Source organism: Amborella trichopoda, chromosome 1 (genome assembly GCF_054954075.1).
Source record: "Amborella trichopoda isolate Santa Cruz 75 chromosome 1, AtrichopodaSantaCruz75HAP2 v2.0, whole genome shotgun sequence".
Classification (NCBI taxonomy): domain Eukaryota; kingdom Viridiplantae; phylum Streptophyta; class Magnoliopsida; order Amborellales; family Amborellaceae; genus Amborella; species Amborella trichopoda.
Genome location: NC_142336.1, coordinates 40,220,305 through 40,240,770, shown reverse-complemented (window position 1 = coordinate 40,240,770; position 20,466 = coordinate 40,220,305). Strand labels below are relative to the sequence as shown.

The 20,466-nt window shown below is 33.7% G+C and overlaps 1 protein-coding gene across 1 annotated transcript; it reads left to right on the top strand.

Moving 5' to 3' along the window:
• Positions 1–3,192: 3,192 nt before the first annotated feature.
• LOC18437516 (non-specific lipid-transfer protein) lies at positions 3,193–8,051 on the top strand. The gene is made up of 4 exons (XM_088846026.1): positions 3,193–3,270; positions 3,664–3,759; positions 7,014–7,444; positions 7,795–8,051. The coding sequence occupies exons 1-4, from the start codon at positions 3,193–3,195 to the stop codon at positions 7,802–7,804; spliced, it is 615 nt and encodes a 204-aa protein (XP_088702152.1). The 3' UTR covers positions 7,805–8,051.
• Positions 8,052–20,466: the final 12,415 nt, after the last annotated feature.

Below are 20,466 nucleotides of genomic sequence, written 5' to 3'. Positions count from 1 at the left end.
GGTTAGAATCGAGAATTTGTTAACTCCCACACGACAAAATGAACCAAAGAAAATTCTCTTTAAACCTCCCCCTGAAATAAATAAAGACAAATTCTTTATAGGAGATGATAATAAAACTCTCATGGATCAGTTAATATCCAAATTATCTAAATTAGAACTCAAAGAACCCAAGAGAACAATTATTGAAACAAGCTCTGGAGCTAATTCGGAAGACAGAGGAAAAGCTAAAATTCCCGTCCATGATAATATGGCTCTTCAAAAAGAAGACCCTGAACCTCAAATTAAAAATACTCTGTCAAATATGCAAAAGGCATTCACAGAACATAGTATTTCTTCAGACAATATTTATCGAATCAATTATAGTAAAAACTGGCAGCCTATAAATGCTAGACCATATTACAAGAGACCAACCCCGGTTGACATACAATTAGAAGAAGATTTAGTTAGTCATACATCCACCTACACTGGTCGAACCATCAGTAATTGGAGTATTGATGGAATTTCAGATCACCAAATACTAGATACTATGCGACATATGACAATGTACGCATCAGCATGTAAGATGGCTGGAAGCCATGACCAGGAAATAGCAAAAGCCATCGTGTCTGGATTTACTGGTTGGCTTAGAGGATGGTTGGATTTCCACCTCAATGATCAAACAAACAACAGATTTTGACAAATACCCGAAATTGGACAGCAAAGAATGAACACAACCAAGATGTGTTATACACTGAAAGTGATGCTGTTAATACTCTAATATATACCATCGCCCTACATTTTATAGGCAATATTGCTATCTTAGCAGCAAGATCTGCAGATCTTTTATCAAACCTTAGATGTCCTACATTATCTCATTATAAATGGTATAAAGATGTTTTTTTTTCTCGTTTACTTATACGAAAAGATAGCTATTTAGATCATTGGAAAGAAAAATTCGTAGCCGGCTTACCCTATTTATTTGCCGAAAATGTGAAAGAACGCTTAAAAGGTAAGCATGGTGGTACAATCATCTATTCTCAATACACCTTAGGAGAATTATCGGCAGAAATCTGTGCTGAAGGATTAGCCTTATGCACAGACATGAAATTAAAGAAACAAATCGATAAACAAATGTAAGTGGTAAAAAAGAATTAGGAGATTTCTGTGAACAGTTTGGTTATCACATTGATAAAAATGAACCCCATGATATACATAAATTCCATAAACGCAAACATAAATTTAAATCTAAACAAAAGCAAGATAAACCTCCAAATGTTTCTAAAAAGAAAAAGGAATTTACAAAAAGATTTACTTCTAATAAATCATTCCAAAGAAAGGATAAAAAATTACCTGTCTGTTATAAATGTGGAAAAGTTGGCCATTACAAAAGCAAATGTAAAGTCAAAAAGAAAATTGCTGCTGTAATCTTAGATGAACAAATAAGAAATAAAATATATGATATTATCCAAATCTACGATTCTCTATCTATTTCAGATTCAGATACTACTTCATCTAGTAGTAATACATCTTTTCTTGGTAATATCCATGATGAAGACCTTTATTGGTCAAATACATCCAGTAGTTTCGAAAATGATGATGACATATGTAAATGTCATATTCCTACTTCTAATATTCATACTTTGACAAAAGAAGATAATCTCATATTAGATCTAATAGAGAAAATTTCTGACCCTGATGAAAAACGAGAAGTAATTACTCAGTTTATTAATCTTGCTAAAACAAAATCAAAACCTGTTCCATTAATCAAACCTCCAGATGAATATAATTTTTCTGATATAATGAAACGTATAAGTCAGCATGAAGCCTATCAAAAAGAACCAATAATTGCTGATCTTAAGCAAGAAGTAAATATTGTAAAAACAGAAGTTGCTCAATTAAAAAATCGGATACAAATTCTAAAACTCCAAAATGAAACCCCAGGAATAGATACTGATACCGATTCTATTGAATTTGATCACCTAATCAGAACATCTCATCCACAACATAGAGAAACATCAATAAGTAAATCTGTAAATGTTTCGAATAAAGTCATTTCACAAAAATGGTTTATCTTAGTAATGATAGTCATAAGTGATGAATATGAATTTCAATCTTTAGCATTAGTAGATTCAGGGGCAGATCTCAACTGCCTCAATGAAGGACTAGTTCCTACAAAATATTTTGATAAAACAACCCACATGTTGAATACTGCTGATGGAAGCAGATTGTTTATCAAATACAAACTGTCAAATGCAAAAATCTGCAATGAAGGCCACTGCTTCCCAACTACTTTCATAATGGTCAAAGGACTCAGTCAAGCTGTAATCCTTGGAGTACCTTTTCTCACTCTTTTATATCCAATGAAAATTACTCAATCAGGAATTGAAACAAGTGTTCATGACACTCATATTAAATTCGATTTTCTTGATAAACCAAAAATCAAAGAGATCAATACAGTTAAAAATCATATCAAACAAAAAGAGGATTTTCTAGGATCATTACAACTTGAAATCAAACATAAGGTTGTTACGGAAAAACTCCAAACTAAAGATATGATACAAAAAATACAACAACTTAGAAGTATTATTGAACAAGAAATATGTTATGAATTACCAACTGCTTTCTGGAATAGAAAACAACATATTGTCGGATTACCATATGAACCCGATTTTAATGAAACAAAAATCCCAACGAAAGCTCGTCCTATTCAAATGAATACTGAATTACTTCAAACATGTCATATGGAGATCAAAGATCTCCTTCAAAAGAAACTTATCCGTCCAAGCCTATCTCCACCACTACCTGAGCAAGATAGTATTCCTTACGGTTTACAGTTATTTTTGCAAAATACTCATACAAATATGAATACATCTCAAGGTAACAATCATGGTAAACAAAAAATGGACTTGGTACCCTGTTCCATATCTGGGCCTCTTATGCCCAGTTCTTCTTTACCAATAACACCTATGTCACCCATGCGGTCGACAAATATACCAGAATATTTCATCTAGACTCCTCCTCAAAGTTCAATACAAACTCCTAGTCCTGCATTTACTCCAGCTGCTTACCCAAATAGATAAACTCCCTCCGCTTTTAAGTCATTTTATGTTGAAACCGCATTTCTGACTGATATACCCATATGCGACAAGCATATAAACATTGACCCAAATAAATTAGCTCCCTTATATCTCACTAATCACTTAAACCCTACCAATGGCGCCAAAACTCGTAAATGGTACGAGGCTGTACTCATGGAAACTGGTTCAGTATCCATCGTACATTTCTATCGAGGTAATACTAAGCTATATGCATATTCTAAGCTACAAATTAAAAAATTATTATCTTATGAAGATTGGGGTAATAACCCTATGCAAGGCAAAAAGTTAGCCAATCCTGAATTCCAATACAAATATTATAAGTATGCTGAGTATATTGAGGCCTGGCATTAGGTCTTTGCATATCAAAATCCAAATAATACTCATTCTTGGTATGTCCAGTTTAAATTCTCTATCTTGAAACGGTTCCCTAGCTAGTTCCGACATTGGTTCCTAATATGGGGATCACATACTCAAATATTACCAGATGAATTTCAAGCCTTTCAAGAAAAATTTGTCATTACATGCACTCTCCAAGATGATTATCACCTATACTTTATGGCTATCTATCAAATCTCATGGATTCTAAAATGGGATTACACTCCTTTTGAAAATAATACCAATAATTTTGAATATGTCCCTCGCCTTGGTAAAACCATCAAAATCAAATGGTGAGATATTTACAGTACTAAACCCTCCTCTTTGACACTCAAACGCATACCTCCTCAATTCGATATACTGCAACCTCAAGAAAATAATATTGTCAGTCTTCCCACCTTTTCTGCGTATCTCAAAAAGATGAGACTGTCACATCCAAATGCTACATTAGTAGAACTGGAAGAACAACTTCTTCATATTTTCGCAGCACCAAATTCAGGACCAACCACTTCAGAAGAAACTATACCGTCAGGCAACCCGCTTCTCGAAGATTTCAGTCAAAGACCCGATGAGTAGCCCGGCCCGGTAGTTTCTGCAGTTGATATAACCCTTAAAAAGTTGATATGACTCCACTATAAACATCGATATGACCCAACAAGCATAAAGCCATCCACTATAAAAGTTGATATGACCCTCCACAGTGAAGATGCTCCGTTTCCTCCGATGTGACTAATTTCGAGTCACATCAAGGCCATACCTTTGCATACGTGGCCTCTCCTGATTCCCCGATGCCCGCACATACAACTGCCATCTCGCACAAAAGATTCGCCATCACCATCACCAATGTACGGCCACCTCCTGCGTCCTCCATGTGTCCGCTTTCACCATCCATGTGACTCCACTCAGTTTCCTTCTCCATTACGGCATCCCTTCTCAGCCACTCAGCTTCCTTCTTCATTACGGCATCCTTCTCAGCCACTCAGCTTCCTTCGCCATTACGACATCCTTCCTCAGCCACACAGTTTCCTTCGACACGAAGGTGTCCAACTTCGTCATGTGCCTATGAAAACGTCATCCCTTCTCCTAGGAAAGACAGACTTCGCAAGGACTACAAAGAAAGCAGCTGAAGCAAGCTCAGCATATGGACTCATAGTTTCATACTTTCTCCTTTGCCTCTCTCTTCTACTTTGCTTTCTTCTATTTTCTGTAGACAGTAAGTTTATTCTCTTCAGCCGTCTGTACATCAAGTCGGTACCCTCTTACTACTTTAAATGTGTGATTGTAATATTTCCTCTCTACCTTCTTACTATCCCTCCGAGTGGAAACACTTTGCCAGTTTATGTATATGTAAACAGTAAGTTATGCTGTTTCTTTCTTAATCTATGATGCAGTTGAAATTTGTATTTACTTTTAAAATTCGCAATCTTACTCATACTTCGTGGATTGTTCTTGATATATCTTGGAATTCTGCTTTAATTCTCATATGTGCTCCATGGAACTGCTCTGTTTTTTATGTCAATAAAAACGCTGAACAAGAACAAGGAGTCCCACGATTAGTCATCAACTATAAACCTCTCAATAAGGTCTTACAATGGATAAGATATCCTATTCCCAACAAAAAAGATTTATTGGACCGATTAGTACATGCTGTTATCTTTTCAAAATTTGATTTAAAATCAGGATTCTGGCAGATTCAGATAAAAGAAGAAGACAAATATAAAACTGCTTTTAATGTACCATTCGTATATATATATATATATATATATATATATATATATATATATATATATATGGGAAAAGATGGGATTAGCCCACTAGCTCATATGAACATATAAGCCTAACGATCATGATTGAATCTGGGCTGATCTGACGATCACAGATGTCTAGTAGTATTAGAATTTTAGATTTCTTTCTACAAATCCAAATCACTTGAAATTTTAGACGTGTGTTTATCAAAACTAGGTGAATCTTCGAAAAATATTTTACATGGAATAAATTGATCAAAATACCCTCGAAAAGCTTCGGGGGATATTTTTATCATTGTTTTTACGAATAATGTTTTTTATATTTTTATTAGGTGCGTCTTGATGAGAAGAACACACACATAAAATTTCAAGTGATTTGGATTTGTAGAAAAAATATTAAATTTCAAGCACTACCAGACATCCGTGATCGTCAGATCGGCCCAGATTCAATCTGGGCCATTGGGCTCATATGTTCATATGAGCTAGTGGGCTAGCCCCAGCTTTATATATATATATATATATATATATATATATATGATATTCTAAACTTCACAATCTTCAAATTACAAAGGTTCAAGATAGAGAGAGTTGTGAAGGATGGATTTATAAATTTTATTGTCTATTTTTTAAAAAAAGTTACTTTTGTAGAGTAAATTTGTAAATATTACTACATGACAAAGGGTATTTTTGACATCTCTATAAAGGGTGAAATTGAAATTTTAACTAAAAGACAAGGGCACTGTATAAATAAAGTGAACACTAACTTCCAAAATACCATGATACTTTTGTGAAAATTTCAAATTTTTCATTGCATAATAGTAAAGTTACCTATTTAAATAATTTTTCAATAAAAAAGCAATGATTGTTTTAATAAATAAACTCATTACAACCCCTTCTAAGTTAAAGCGTTGTATTTTGAGGGGTTGTTAACTCTAGATAAACCATATATATATATATATATATATATATATATATATATATATATATATATATATATATATATATATATATATATATATATATATATATATATATATATATATATATATATATATATATATATATATATATATATATATATGTGTGTGTGTGTGTGTGTGTGTGAAAAGCTGGGATTAGCCCACTAGCTCATATGAACATATGAACTCAATGACCCAGATTGAATCTGGGGCAATCTAACGATCAAGAATGTCCGGTAGTGTTAAATTTTATTCATTTTTCTATAAATCCAAATCACTTGAAATTTTAGGTCTGTGTTTATCAAAAATAAGTAAATCTTCAAAAAAATCAAAAAAATATTTTACATGAAATAAATTGACCAAAATACTCCGGAAAAGATTCGGGGGGTATTTTGATCATTTTATTTTTCATGAATAATTTTTTTTATATTTTTAGGTGTACCTTGATGAGAAGAACACGCACCTAAAATTACAAGTGATTTGGATATATAGAAAGTAAAATAAAATTCTAGCACTACTGAACATCTGTGATGGTCAGATCGGCTCCGATTCAATCTGGACCGTTGGGCTCATATGAGCTAGTGTGTATATATATAGAGGAAGAAATAGCACGTGAGCTTCATAAAGTCATTCCATTCTAATTGTAGCATTGTTTCATTTAGATTTGATTTCAACAAAGGGAAATAAATTTAGTTCTTGGCAACAAATATAGAAGTCTATTGACTTTTTCACCTGCAATACACATGAATTTCCAGTGAGATTCTCTCTTATTTAGTTTTCCCCATGTGTGAATCACATGAATTGTCCTCCCTTTAAATGCCCACAATCCCAACTATATAGACACCAACCCAATTTAGAGGCCCACCATCACCACAGATCAAGAGTTCAGATACATTTCTCTTTCATTAGCGACGAAAGGGAAGGTAGAAGAGATAAAAATGGCTTCCACTTTTGTTTCTGGTTTATGTTCCTTTCTTTGTTTTATGCTTTTAGTTTGTGCCATCAAAGGGGTGCCTTCCTGTAACAAGGTGATGGAAAACATTGGGCCTTGTGTTAATTACCTGGTTATTAAGAATGGCACTGGAACCCCTTCAACTGATTGCTGTACTGGAGTGAAGAATTTGAAGGGGATGGCTAACACTACTGAGAATAGGCGAGCCATTTGCAATTGCTTGGAGAATGAGGCTGCAAAAATTCCGCAGATCGACCCTCAGGCTGTCAAAATGCTGCCCGAAAAATGCAGAGTCACTCTGGGCTTTCCAATTAGTCTCAACACCACTTGTTCCTCGTAAGATCTCTCTGTCTCTATCTCTCAAGCGCACACACTCTCAAACCAATCTGAAGCTTTTTTCTTGCACTCAATTCCCTTTGGGAAATTAGGAGATTCCTCGATATCGGTTTCATGAATCATAAACATTTCTCCTATGTTCCTTTTAGTGTAGTTACAAAAATATCAAACCATTTCATCATTTTCTCTAGCCCAAGTCACTTCACTCGCAAAATAACCAATTATACAAAGAAAAAGACCAATTGCATGTGTTTTATATGTGGGTAGCGCCACCCAAATTGTTTACCATTTAAATTCCATAATTTTTTGGGTTTTTTATGCCATCTGACATTCTATCCTTTGATGAGCAGGATCCAGTGAGGTGGTCGTGATTTCATTGTACGCTTGGTCGCCATAATCTAATCTAAATAAATGTTGGAATGATCTCCTAAGTTGTAATAAATATATGTCCCTCGAAAGTGGTCATATAATAATAACAGCGACATAGCTTTATTGCTTTATCTGCAGTCACACTTGTATAACTATTTGACATTTGAAACTTAATATGATGTCATTTTGGAATAAGGCTCTGATGATAATGAAGAAATACGAGAACATGATCAACTCATATTCCTTATAATGTCTTTCCTTATACTTTTTTTTGTGGACTCGTTTGTTACCTCAATATTCAAGATTTTGGATATCGGAATAAAGGCCTTTCACATATTTGAGTTATATATTATCCTAGTATATATATTCTTTTGCGTTTATTTGATTGTCTATTACGAAGAGAGAGAATATTTTTCCATTACGAAGAGAGATATATTCATCAATATTCCATTGATTGTCCATACAAAATTTTAGAGAAACATAATTGGGAGGAGGTTAAAAGGCCCCCAAGGATTCATGAACCTTTCACTACGGCCTCTGCTTTCACATCAATATTGCCTCTCCTCGCCTGAAAAATCAACATTACGTCTCACCTTCCTAGAAAAAATTTTCCGGCAACCAATGCGCCGGATTTCCAAAGCAAAAAACGACCAAGAAATGAATCTCACAAAATTCAAGTCTCACTTGAAGAGACATGATTTAGTTGGATTCAGAAAAGGGTGAGGTTAGTATAGAGCCGACGCTCTAAACAATCAAAGTAAAGCGCACTTTAATAAAATAGCGTCATGAAATGTTATTTTAATTTTGAAAATCTTTATGATAGCCTTAAAATATATTTTCATCTTTAATAACAAACTTTAAATTTAAATAGCAGTGTAGATTTAGTAGATCTATAAAAACTTGAAAATCTTGAAAATTGATGGACCAAAAATGCGTTACAAGATGCATTATTTCCAAAACTTGAAATCTATTTTTTTCTCATGTCCATACATGTTAATGTCGAGATGATTAATTTGAGGATATTTGAGTATCAAAATAACCTCTTTTAGTGAAATTTTTGAGGTGGGCTCTAATTTGATTGTTTAGAGCCTCGACTCTAATATAAACTTCTTCCTTCACATCATATAAATTATGTAGATTCTAAAAGCATTCTTTTGTTCCATCAAACATGTCACAAACCTTTTTAATATCTTTTAAAATTAAGATTATTATAGATTTTGTAATATCATGAAATATTAGGATATCGGGGTTGTCAAACAAAACCTAAATTCACCCTTCAGGAATTAAACAATCATTGTTAAATATTGATAACATTTTTTTTATTTTTGGTACATACAGATTTCAATTCAAAACGATTTTTCTAGTGAGGAAAGTCTATGAGTTGAAAGAGGTCCCGTCCCTCATGCTCCCTTCTCTACACCCCTCCTCTCCTTGCCCCCTCCTTCGTCCAACCTCGATTCCTCTCTGCCTACCTTCATCCCTCTGCCCCATTATTCGTAAAATTGAATCCGAATGGTTAACTGGATATGAGTCTAGAAGCGGTTTAATTGGCTTAACTTATAAACCGATCGATTCAATTGTTCTATCAAGACAAATCCCGGGCGATCAAAAAAGTGTTGAAAAAATAAAAAATATACAAAAAAAAATTTTACTAAAATATGAAAAGCATATAAAGAATGATTAAAACAAAACACATTCAAATGAAGTTGAAAATTAATGAAAAATAGATTTTAACGAATCGATTTTTGAATTAAAGTGAGTGTTAATGACAAAATTAATTTTTAATCTTTACCTTAATATAAATAATATTAAAAAATACATTACAAACCAAATTCCTTATTTTTGGGAATTCATACACATTTTTTTAAATTTTTTTTTTTAAATATTAGTCAATCACCAATACCGCCCAAAACTGACTGGTTCCAATCTAACTGGACGGTTAGTGGTTAGATCTCCCAGTTTTTCTAATAATTCTCTGCCCTTCTCCCGCCTTCCCCTTCATGTCTTATCCTAGTTCCATTCGGCAATCTCCGCCGAATGAGAACTGAAGATCAACCCTGTTCTGGTGACAACACTGAACATAACACTAATTCAAGTCGAAGCACTTCTCCTCCTTCTCAAAACACCGTTAATTGTTCTTCTCTCTAATGCTCTCGTCTCTTCCACTAACCTATTTCTGTATTTTTCTTCTCTCTCCCCTCCAACTGTTTATATTGTAGTTCGAGAACCCAACTTGTGGGTTGCCGTCTTTGTCTTTATAACCATTTGATGTAATACATTCTACTATTTATATAAAGTTAACTATTTCCTCAAAAAAAAAAAAAAAAAATTTACTCCTTTTACACAATGGTGTAAATGGATGAGATACTTGGATAAAATCTTTTGCCTTAACGCAAATGTGTCATGTAAAACAAGGGTGCGGTTTGTATAAGGTTGAAACCTTAAACAATCAAATTAAGGTTGGTGGACCTCCAAAATTTTCTATAAATGTAATTTTGGTGTTAAAATTTTTTAGGATGGTTCGAGAATCTATTTCCATCTCTAATTACAAAAATTTAAACTTCTTCTTTTCAAGGTTGCAACCTTATATGAGCTTTTTCCGTAAAACAATGAATACAAGTAAAGAAAATAAATTTTCCAGTTCACAAAGTAATAAATTACTAGATCATGAACACCTTTGTCATTTTTAGCAAGAAAAACATAAAAAAAAATAAAAAAATAATGAAGGATAAAAATAGTGATTGTAATAGTGATAATAATATCAAAAGCATACATCATGATCACCGATTCAAACCTTGATAGTGATAATAGCAAGCTGTAAACAAAATTCTTATATAGTTGCCTGTTTACTAGCAATCTCAACTAAATCTGTCCATTTCTAACCATAACCATGGCACACGACCAATCCTTTTTTACTTTTATCCTATGATTATCAAACCTACAAAAGTATTCAATGATTTAATCACAACAACCATTTTCTATTGTATCAGTTCATTTCAAAACTCAGCCATGGCCTTTTCTACTCTTCATTTTATTCAGAATTTTATCCCACAATTATTGAACCCAAAAGAGCCTCATCAGAGGCTCTTCACAACTGCAGAATTACAGTCCACTTGCAGGAGCTCAGATGAAATGAGACAAGTAGCCAGCATGGATTACATGTCTCGTCTCAAACCATATGATCCCAAGTCAACCACTAATACCTCACTGTAATGTAAGTGAACGCTCGACTCCTCCAAACAATCAATGGTTAAACAATCCATTGCTGTCAATTGGTCATTAGACCAGACAAGGAACAAAGGTTAGCCAATACCAGATATATTTAGCACGATAAAACAATGATGTTCGAGAATGAAGTTTATGCCGTCATCTCTTTGTCACCTAAATTTTCCACATTTAGTTTCCATGCTCATTTCTAGGAACTCGCCTATGTAACCTGCTTCACCAATCCAATTATCTCAGACCAAGTTCAGGTCCATTTAATAAGGGCCTGAATTTAAAAAATTTTAAACTTCTCAAAAAGTTGAGGCCCATTCAATAAGGGTCACCTTTCAGCTCGTCTAGTGTGTCTGCCACTCAATTTTCCAAACTACTATGAACCTTGTTATACTATATTCCATATTACAATCATATTAAGTGATTTGGCTTGATATGTTTGTCGATCTAGCTTAGATAACTCAGCCGATTCAGTTTATATATATATATATATATATATATATATATATAGAAGAGACCATATAGGGAAAAGATGGGGAGCGCGATGTCGCGTATAGGCCTCTCGTACACAAACAGTCACGATATTGCCAATTGAATCTGATGGTCCGCGTTATGTTGTCTGAAATTTAAACCCTTTCCTCTCTCTCACTCAATCGTGAATGTCTCCCTCCCCCCCTCTCTCTCTCTCTCTCTCTCTCTCTCTCTCTCTCTCTCTCTCTCTCTCTCTCTCTCTCTCTCTCTCTCTCTCTCTCTCTCTCTCTCTCTCTCTCTCTCTCTCTCTCTCTCTCTCTCTCTGAGCACTCACTCTCTCTTTCTACTGCAGATCAACCCTCTCCATCTCTCTCTAAGCACTCCCTCTCTCTTTATTGTGGATCATCCCTTTCTCTTATATATATCGCGAATGTCTCCCTCCCTCTCTGTCTACTACGGAGGAGCAACCGGGCAACAAAGATGCCCGCATCTGACATAACCTCCATGGGTCTAGAGAAAGATGCACCCTGCAGCACAAGACACATTAGCTAAAGCAATTTCAATCTCACTCCTGCTGTTGTTATTGGGTCTTTGAGGATGATTTCCCCCATTTTGAATATAAAGCATATTGCAGTAAATGAAAATGTGGTCATACACATTTTTTTTTTTTTTTAGAGTTAATGAAATGCCATTGTTTCAGTGGATTTTGATTTGAAACGTATTTCCTCCAAACTTTTGATTTCTTCTCTGCATTCATTGTCTCAATGGATTTTGATTTTTGCATTATCATAAATACCTACATTGGAAACTGAATTGTGTATATGAAATGCCAACATTGGATTTTTTGTCACATTTGGGGGTTTTGGGTTTTCAGTCATTGAATGTATTACACAAAACCACAATCATAGAGATTACGTATAAATTAATATATCACATAATTTTTTGCCACATTTGGGGGTTTTTGGTTTTCAGTTATTGAATGTATTACACAAATAAAAATACTATGATCATAGGAATTATGTACAAATTAATAAGTATGCGAATTTTTTGCCACATTTGGAGGTTTTGGTTTTTCAATCATTAAATATGTTACACAGAGCAACAAAAGTAGGATCATAAAAATTCTGTACAAATTAATATATCACATAATTTTTTCTCACATTTGGGGGGGTTTTGGTTTTTCAGTGATTGAATGTGTTACACAGAAAAATAAAACTATGATCATAAAAATTCTATAGAAATTAATATATGACAAAAGTCTGGTAGCCTGGTATATATGTTATGTTTTGGTAATTCAATTATACAAAAGTTCGCCATTCAGGCACTTGGGTATTTGAATGCTTCTACTGATGTATGCATGCTTTACTATCCACATGCTATTGCAAGAAAATTGTGATATGTCAAATGTCAGTTGCCTTATTATCTATGTGCCATTGTAAGCACATTTTGATATGTTAAATGGTATACGCCTTTTTTGTATATTGAGATGTTGACCATGTGTATATAACTATGTTGAGTTATTTTAAGAGTTAAGTTCACATTAATAAGGTTTGTCACCCATGTTGGCTGCAATTGCTTCGAATGTGGTTGATCTTTATAATAGAAGCAATAAAATTTGAATAGTTAACAAATGGGCTATCTGGTCTACTAGGAGTGTTGTTATGTCTATATAAAGGTTTGAATACATATATTTATATAGTTTGCCTTTTTATGTAGGGTCAATTGAAAAACTTATATAAATCACACCGTTTCAAACTGTATTATCTCCCACTTTCGCAATTGTTGACAACATGGGTGACACCAATGAGCTCATGGAGCAGGTTCCTTATCTTGCAACTCCTCCTAGAAATTTCACAGAAATGCAAGATGGAGAACCTGACTCCTCAACCAAACGCTTAGAAATAAATATACCTTGTGTAGGAATGGAGTTTTCTTCATAGGAAGATACAATTGACTGCTATAAGGCTTATGCATTGGCCAAAGGTTTTGGTATCCGTAAAGGCACTACCCATAATAATAAAAGTGAAAGGATTCACAGGGAAATTATTTATTCTAAGGAAGGATTTTGCAAAGTGAAAGATCAGGTCAGTGGAAAGGAATTTCCTGAATCAAAGTGTGGATGTAAGGCTAAGCTGAGAGTCAGTAGAAAAGCAGACAAGTGGGTCGTGACTAGGTTTATTGGTGATCACAATCACGATCTAGTTAGTCCAAGGAAAGCTCGTCTAATTTGCAGCCACCGAACTTTGTCTAGTGCCACAATGTTGATGATAAATTCAATGAGTTCGGCAATGGTTAAGCTAAGACAATTTCATGACATATTCATAGAGCAAGCTGGAGGGATCGAGAATGTCCTACGTACACAAAATGATACCGAAAATGAAATTGCTAGTGCCAAAAGAAAACTAAGATGAGAAGATGGTAGTCTAATAATGCAATGGCTCTATAAAATGAAAGAATCAAATCCATCTTTTTTTTATAGATTGAAATTAGATGAAAATGATCACATTCTCAGCATCTTATCACATTCTCAGCATCTTATGGGTAGATGCGACATGTAAAGTTTCATATCAAAGCTTCTCTGATGTGGTTACATTTGACACCACAAACAAAACAAATACTTTTAGTATGTCCTTTGCACCTATACTTGGTATAAATCACCATTTCAATACAAACTTCTTTGGATTTGCACTCATATTTGATGAGAAGATAGAATCATATGTTTGGGTATTTCTCATTTCAGGCAAAACTTTTAAAAACTAAGATCTTGATAGCTGAAAGAAGACTATTCAAGTGCTATTGCTGAAACTGGTTACATATTGAAATCTGATGAGAGTAAATTGGTTACATACTATCTAGTCATATCAAATACTTTTCAACAAAAGTAATACAAATATAAACCCATTCGCTACACACAAGAAAACTAAAAATTGTTGCATACGCCCTAAAGTATCAATAATTTGTTGTTGAATGACCATCAGTTCAAGCTTGACCATAATATGCTCTTGCGATTCTTGTGAGTGATTGTTCTGGTGTATATCACGACGCCTCAAGTTTATAGTATAATTCATCCCTTCCATATATTCATCGTACAATTGGAAAAAAGTACAATTTATACACCGATAGTATATTCTTCCAGGGTTAGATCGGGAGCTTGATGTACTTAATTTGTATTGTAAGTTGCACCATGGACAAGTTCGCCATTGATATCCTCAGCACTTGGGGAAACTGATGACATGTTGTATAGTTCAAAGGTCTACACCTGCATCCCAATTTCATAAAAAGGAAACAAAGGAAATGAATTTCTCTTGTATAGCATAATCAACTACTGAAGTAACCAATATAAGAAAAAAACTCACACAAAGAGCTTTTCTTTCAAATATTAACCACAGATCACATGAAACACCGAGACCAAACCAGTGAATTATTGCAGGTTAAACAAATAAGTTTATTCAAATCAGATATGCTTGGAAGGAAAAAATAGGGGCGGGGGGAGGGAGGGGGGGGGGGACAACCTGGAATATTAAATGTATCTAAATGTAACCTTGAAAAACAAAAAAACACCACAACCTGTAGTATTAACAATGCAGCCAACTCAGATAGAAACTTTCACAGAGATTAAGTATCTCAAAAATCCCCCAACATTTTACAAAGGTCAAGGCTCGTACCATAAAAAACCCCCAAAGTAAGCACCATTCATATAAGGACAAAACCAGGTTGATACCATAAAAAAACCCCAAACTAAGCATCATTCATCTAAGAACAAAATCAGGCATATTAGTATGGAACTACTCGGAGTGTACTCGAAATACAACTCCTGCATGCATATTATTGACACCATGTTCTATGAGATTTTCCCATCTTTTTTAGTATAAATGTGTGACAACTTTTTTTTTTGGTATAAATGAACTCATATATTCGCCAAATAATTTGTCAAAAAAAAAAAATTTTATTTATAAACAAAATTATGAAAATTTGAAATACTCCAAATGAAATTTAACCATCCAACTGTGTGTTAGGGCTAGTACACAAAATAGGGAAACCTAGCTTTTGTAAAATTTCCAAAATAAAAAGGTCTTTCTCCAGTGATTATGTCTAAATATACTGGTAAAACATAACATAGTGATATAAATGAGAATTGAGTCAATCTGAAAATCACCACCAAATTCATTGAAGCATGGATTTTGAAAATTTGCAAGCAATAGATGATCACTTGAGATGTTCTATTCATCTAGTGAAATAACAAATATAGATTTGTGTAAACTAAACCATAAGCAAACCCTAAAAATAATTAATCTGGAAATCAAACAAGTATCAAAATCCACTGAGACAATCGATGCAAACAAGAAAGCAAAAGTTTCGGGGAAATACGTTTCAAATCAAAATCCACTGAAACAATGGCATTTCATTAAAAAAAAAATTGTATGACCACATTTTCATTGACTGCAATATGCTTCATATTCAAAATGGATGAAGGAGCTTAAAAAAACAAAAAACAAATTATAAAAGGATGAAGTAGCAAGTGTATCCATACTTGAAATGGCGTCAAAAGTGGTAATCAACCTCAAAGACCCAATAATAACATCAGGAAAGAGATTGAAAGAGGGCAAAAAATGGGAAAATCAACCTAAAAGACCCAATAATAATAGTAGGAGAGAGATTGAAATAGAGCGGAGAAGGGGGAAATCAACCTCAAAGACCCAATAATAATAATAGCATAGAGATTGAAAGAGGGCTGAGAAGGGGGAAATCAACCTCATAGACCTAATAATAACAACAGGAGGGTGGAAAAACTTTTAAGCTCTTGTTTCTTTCTCGCATCTTCGAGAAATTGAAATTGCCTTAGCTAATGCATCTTGTGTTGCATGGTGCATCTTCCTCCAGACTCATGGAGGTCATGTTAGATGTGGTTTCTGCAGCCCGGTTGCTCCTCCACAATAGAGAGAGAGAGGGAGGGAGACATTCGCAATATATATGAAAAAAAGAGATGAACAGTAGAGAGAGAGTGCTTAGCGAGAGATGGAAAGGGTTGATCTACGGTGGAGAGAGAGAGAGGGACTGCTTAGACAGAGAGAGAGGGAGAGAGACATTTGTGACTGAGTGAGAGAGAGGGAAGGGTTTAAATTTCAGACAACGAAACGCGAACCGTTAGATTCCATTGGCAATATCGTGACCATTTGCATACGAGAGGCTATACGCGACGTCGTGTTCCCCATATTTTCCCATATATATATATATATATATATATATATATATATATATATATATATATATATATATATATATATATATATGTGTGTGTGTGTGTGTATAAGGGTGCGGTTTGTATAGAGAAAGGAGGCTTTAAACGATCAAATTAGAGCCCACCTTTAAATAGTGTCGAAAAATATGGTTTTAATACTGGAAAGTTTTGTGATAGCCTTAAATTATATTTTCATATTTAGTTGTAAAATTTAAAGTTTAAAAAATAGTGTAGATTGAGCAGATATATGAAAACTTGAAAATATTTAAAATTGATGGTCCAAAAATGCGTTACAAGATGTACTACTTATACAACTTGAAATCCATTTTTTTCTCATGTCCATGCATCTTGATATGGAGATGATCAATTTCATGATATTTGGGCATCAAAACAACCTCTTCTAGTGAAAGTTTTGAGATAGGTTCTAATTTGATTGTTTAGAGCCTAAGCTCTATATCAAGGACATCCATAAGGATGTGGTTCATGAGAGGATACGGTTACTCAATAATGCAAATAATAGACACTCAACCTCATGCCACCCAAATGTAACATATGGAGGGTGAAGTGATTACTAAGGCCCAAAAGAGTTACAATTCAGGAGAAGAAACTGAAGCTCAAGGAATCAAGAAAGGTTGGGTCCCAACCTTTCGACGATTACGTTTAATCTTTACTAAAATCAAACAATGTGGTCCTTAAATATCTACTTCTTAATACGTCTTTAATTCTAGTTCTCATTGGAAATTGTAAATTTACACATGGTAGTCTTAATTTCTTGCACAATTCAAAAAAAGTTGGGAACAAAATCACCAAAAGATTGGGAGTTAGATCCCCATAAGGTTGGGATCAAGTATTCCTAAAATATCCGTAGGATGGAAGGTGCTCCTTATCATACGATCATATAGTGTTTCGCAATCCCCCCCTTGCGATCCCTAAATCGCTTCTGATCCCGCTCCCAGTTCTAATAACTATGTTTTGGTTCACTTGAAAGATTAACATGAAAAATCACCAAAAGGTCGGGAGCTAGATCCCCATAAGGTTGGATCAAGTATCCCTAAAATATCCATAGGATGGAAGGCGCTCCTTACCATATGATCATATAGTGTTTCTCAATCCCCCGATCCCTAAATCACTTCTGATCCTGCTCCCGGTTATGATAACTGTGTTTTGGTTCACTTGAAAGATTAACCTGGGCATCTCTATGTGCTCATAAAACACTCAACAGGATCAATTCCTTCTGTAAAAAATAATCACATCTGCCTATATTTGTACTCTATTGTTTTTTTCATTTTTTTTTTTTTTAGTTTTTCATAGATGCTTCAACATCGAATCAGCCCAACAACATTTAATAAATGGTCTGCTAAATGCTGCCCTAATTTGGGGATCAACACATTTAAGAATTAAATATTATTACAATAAAAATTGAAGCTTCTGCACAAAAAGCTAAATTCTCTTTGTTGTATAAACCCAATCGCATCAAGGGTTTTATGACTCATGAGTAAAGGTGCATAGTGGTAACGTTCATCTAGGGCGGCTGGGCTTGCCTCCCAGTGGTCATTAGATAGGCTAAAGTCACTGAGAACAAAAATATTGCCTTTTGGTTTTCACAAGTTATAATGATGCATAATAAAATGTCGACTTTTTACAAACTAAAGCACAAGAATGATGCATGCTACACATTAACACCATAGCAAATCACAACAAAAAAAAAATAAAAAAGGAAAAAAAAAGAAAAGAAAGCTCTAATCATTTCATTTTCATCACATCTTAAATTATACTCAACATGCAAAAAGTTCCATGTGTATCCTCTAAGGAAAAAATTTATATAAGGTTGCAACATTAAAATATAGAACTACAGATGCACCTCAAAAATCCATCAAAAAAAGTTGTTTTAATGTTGAAAAACCCTATGATTGATCATCTCGACGTTGAGATGTATGACTATAAAAACTAAAAATATTTTCAATCTCAAAAATAGTGCATCTTACAACATATTATCTATACCGTCCATTTTCAAGATTTTCATACGTTTATTGATCCACTTCATTTTAACCATTTTTAAAATTTTAAATTTTATAATTAGATATAAAAATAGATTTTGAGATAATCCTAATAACATTTTACATCAAAATTATATATTATGATAAAATTTGAAGTTGCACCTTAGTTGGATTGTTTAAGGTTGCAACCTAATAAAAACCACACCCATCATCTAAATCTAGAAGCTAAAGAAATCCTGTAAACGATGGAGTCATACATGTAAATGGAAAAAGAATCCGTTACATGTTTTCCTAAAGCAATCAATATAAACAAGTGGCATGAGCTATTGTTTCAGAAGAAGCTTCTAGAACCCTAGTCCACTACAAAAATTATGCAGAAAGCATAAAATTTAGATTGTAATTTTGTTAAAAAAAATACATTTTAGATCATATTTCACAAATAAGAAAAACTAAATCAACTGCACATTTCTGTCAAGTTTGCTCACAAAATGCCTCAGGGCATAAGGCCCCTGTTTCACATCAGGAGCTACATCTCAAATGAACCAGATATATAGCAATTCAAGGAGCTATAAAGTTTCCCATCCACTATCAAACGTAACAACCATGCATTGTTCTTACATGTGGCGAGTGTGGGCCACTGGACAAGCATTAAAGAGAGTTTGCGAAAGTTGTGCTATGGGTTACCAATAAAAATAAAATAAAATAAATGGGTTTGAAAAGTGAAATGGAAACTTTTAACAGTTTAACCGGTTAACTCATCCGGTTTCAAATAAAAATTCTAAAAAGGGTAGTGTTTTCATGTAACGGTTGTATCATAGTATAATGTAATAATATTCAAAAATTATGTTAAGGCTATTTATTTAATCCAAAATTTGAAATATACACAATTTTCATTCTAATGAATAATCACAAAAAAGAAAAATTTGAAAACGAAACTTAGAAAGTATTTTTAAGCCCAATTACCATAGGTCATCCATTTTGATAAAATGCTTAGATCTAGGCCTTAGAAGGAAATTTTTTTTTTTTTCAATTTGTTTTGATGGCTTTATTATCATTAGATGAACAATGTTAAAAAGCGAAAAAAATGATTTTGAGTTTATGAAGGCTAAGATCTTGAAATTCACCAAATGAATGGTCTAGATTCGTTGTTAGAAGGGACTTATTTTGACCATATCTAGGGTTCAAATTGAATTTTTTTTTTTGGAGGGGATTGATTATTGAGATGAAAAGAGTGTGTGAAAAAATTTGGGTCATACAAATACCACAAACATATTTTCTAGAAGTGTTGTTGCATTATACTATTATGCAACCGTTGCATGAAATCGCCTGTTAAACAAATATAGTAAATACAAAAATTAAAATCATTAAAAATTAATTAAACTGCTTCTCTGACAGAATGGTCGGTTTGTTAGAGAACCAGAACATACTAGTTTGTACTAGCTGATTTAAAGGGGGGACACAACTGGATCTGATATATTACAGGATCCAAAACGGTCAGGACGATTCCCAATTCGGATCGGACGATTTCGATTCGGATTTGGAACCCCAAATTTGAATCCTATCTGGATCCAAGTAAGGGTCCAAGATTTTGTTTTAAAATTCAAATCTAGATCCAAATACTAATTCGGGTTGGATTCGAAAATAGGTGGATCTAATCTGGATCCGACCCATTTTTTAAATATATATTATTTTATACAAACATACATATTATAATTTATATATTTATTGAT

Coding starts and splice junctions, on each gene's coding strand:
- LOC18437516 (XM_088846026.1), top strand. CDS start 3,193: ATGGCGCCAAAACTCGTAAATGGTACGAGGCTGTACTCATGGAAACTG. Junction 3,271..3,663: donor CATCGTACATTTCTATCGAG/GTAATACTAAGC, acceptor CATGGATTCTAA/AATGGGATTACACTCCTTTT. Junction 3,760..7,013: donor CAAATGGTGAGATATTTACA/GTACTAAACCCT, acceptor AACCCAATTTAG/AGGCCCACCATCACCACAGA.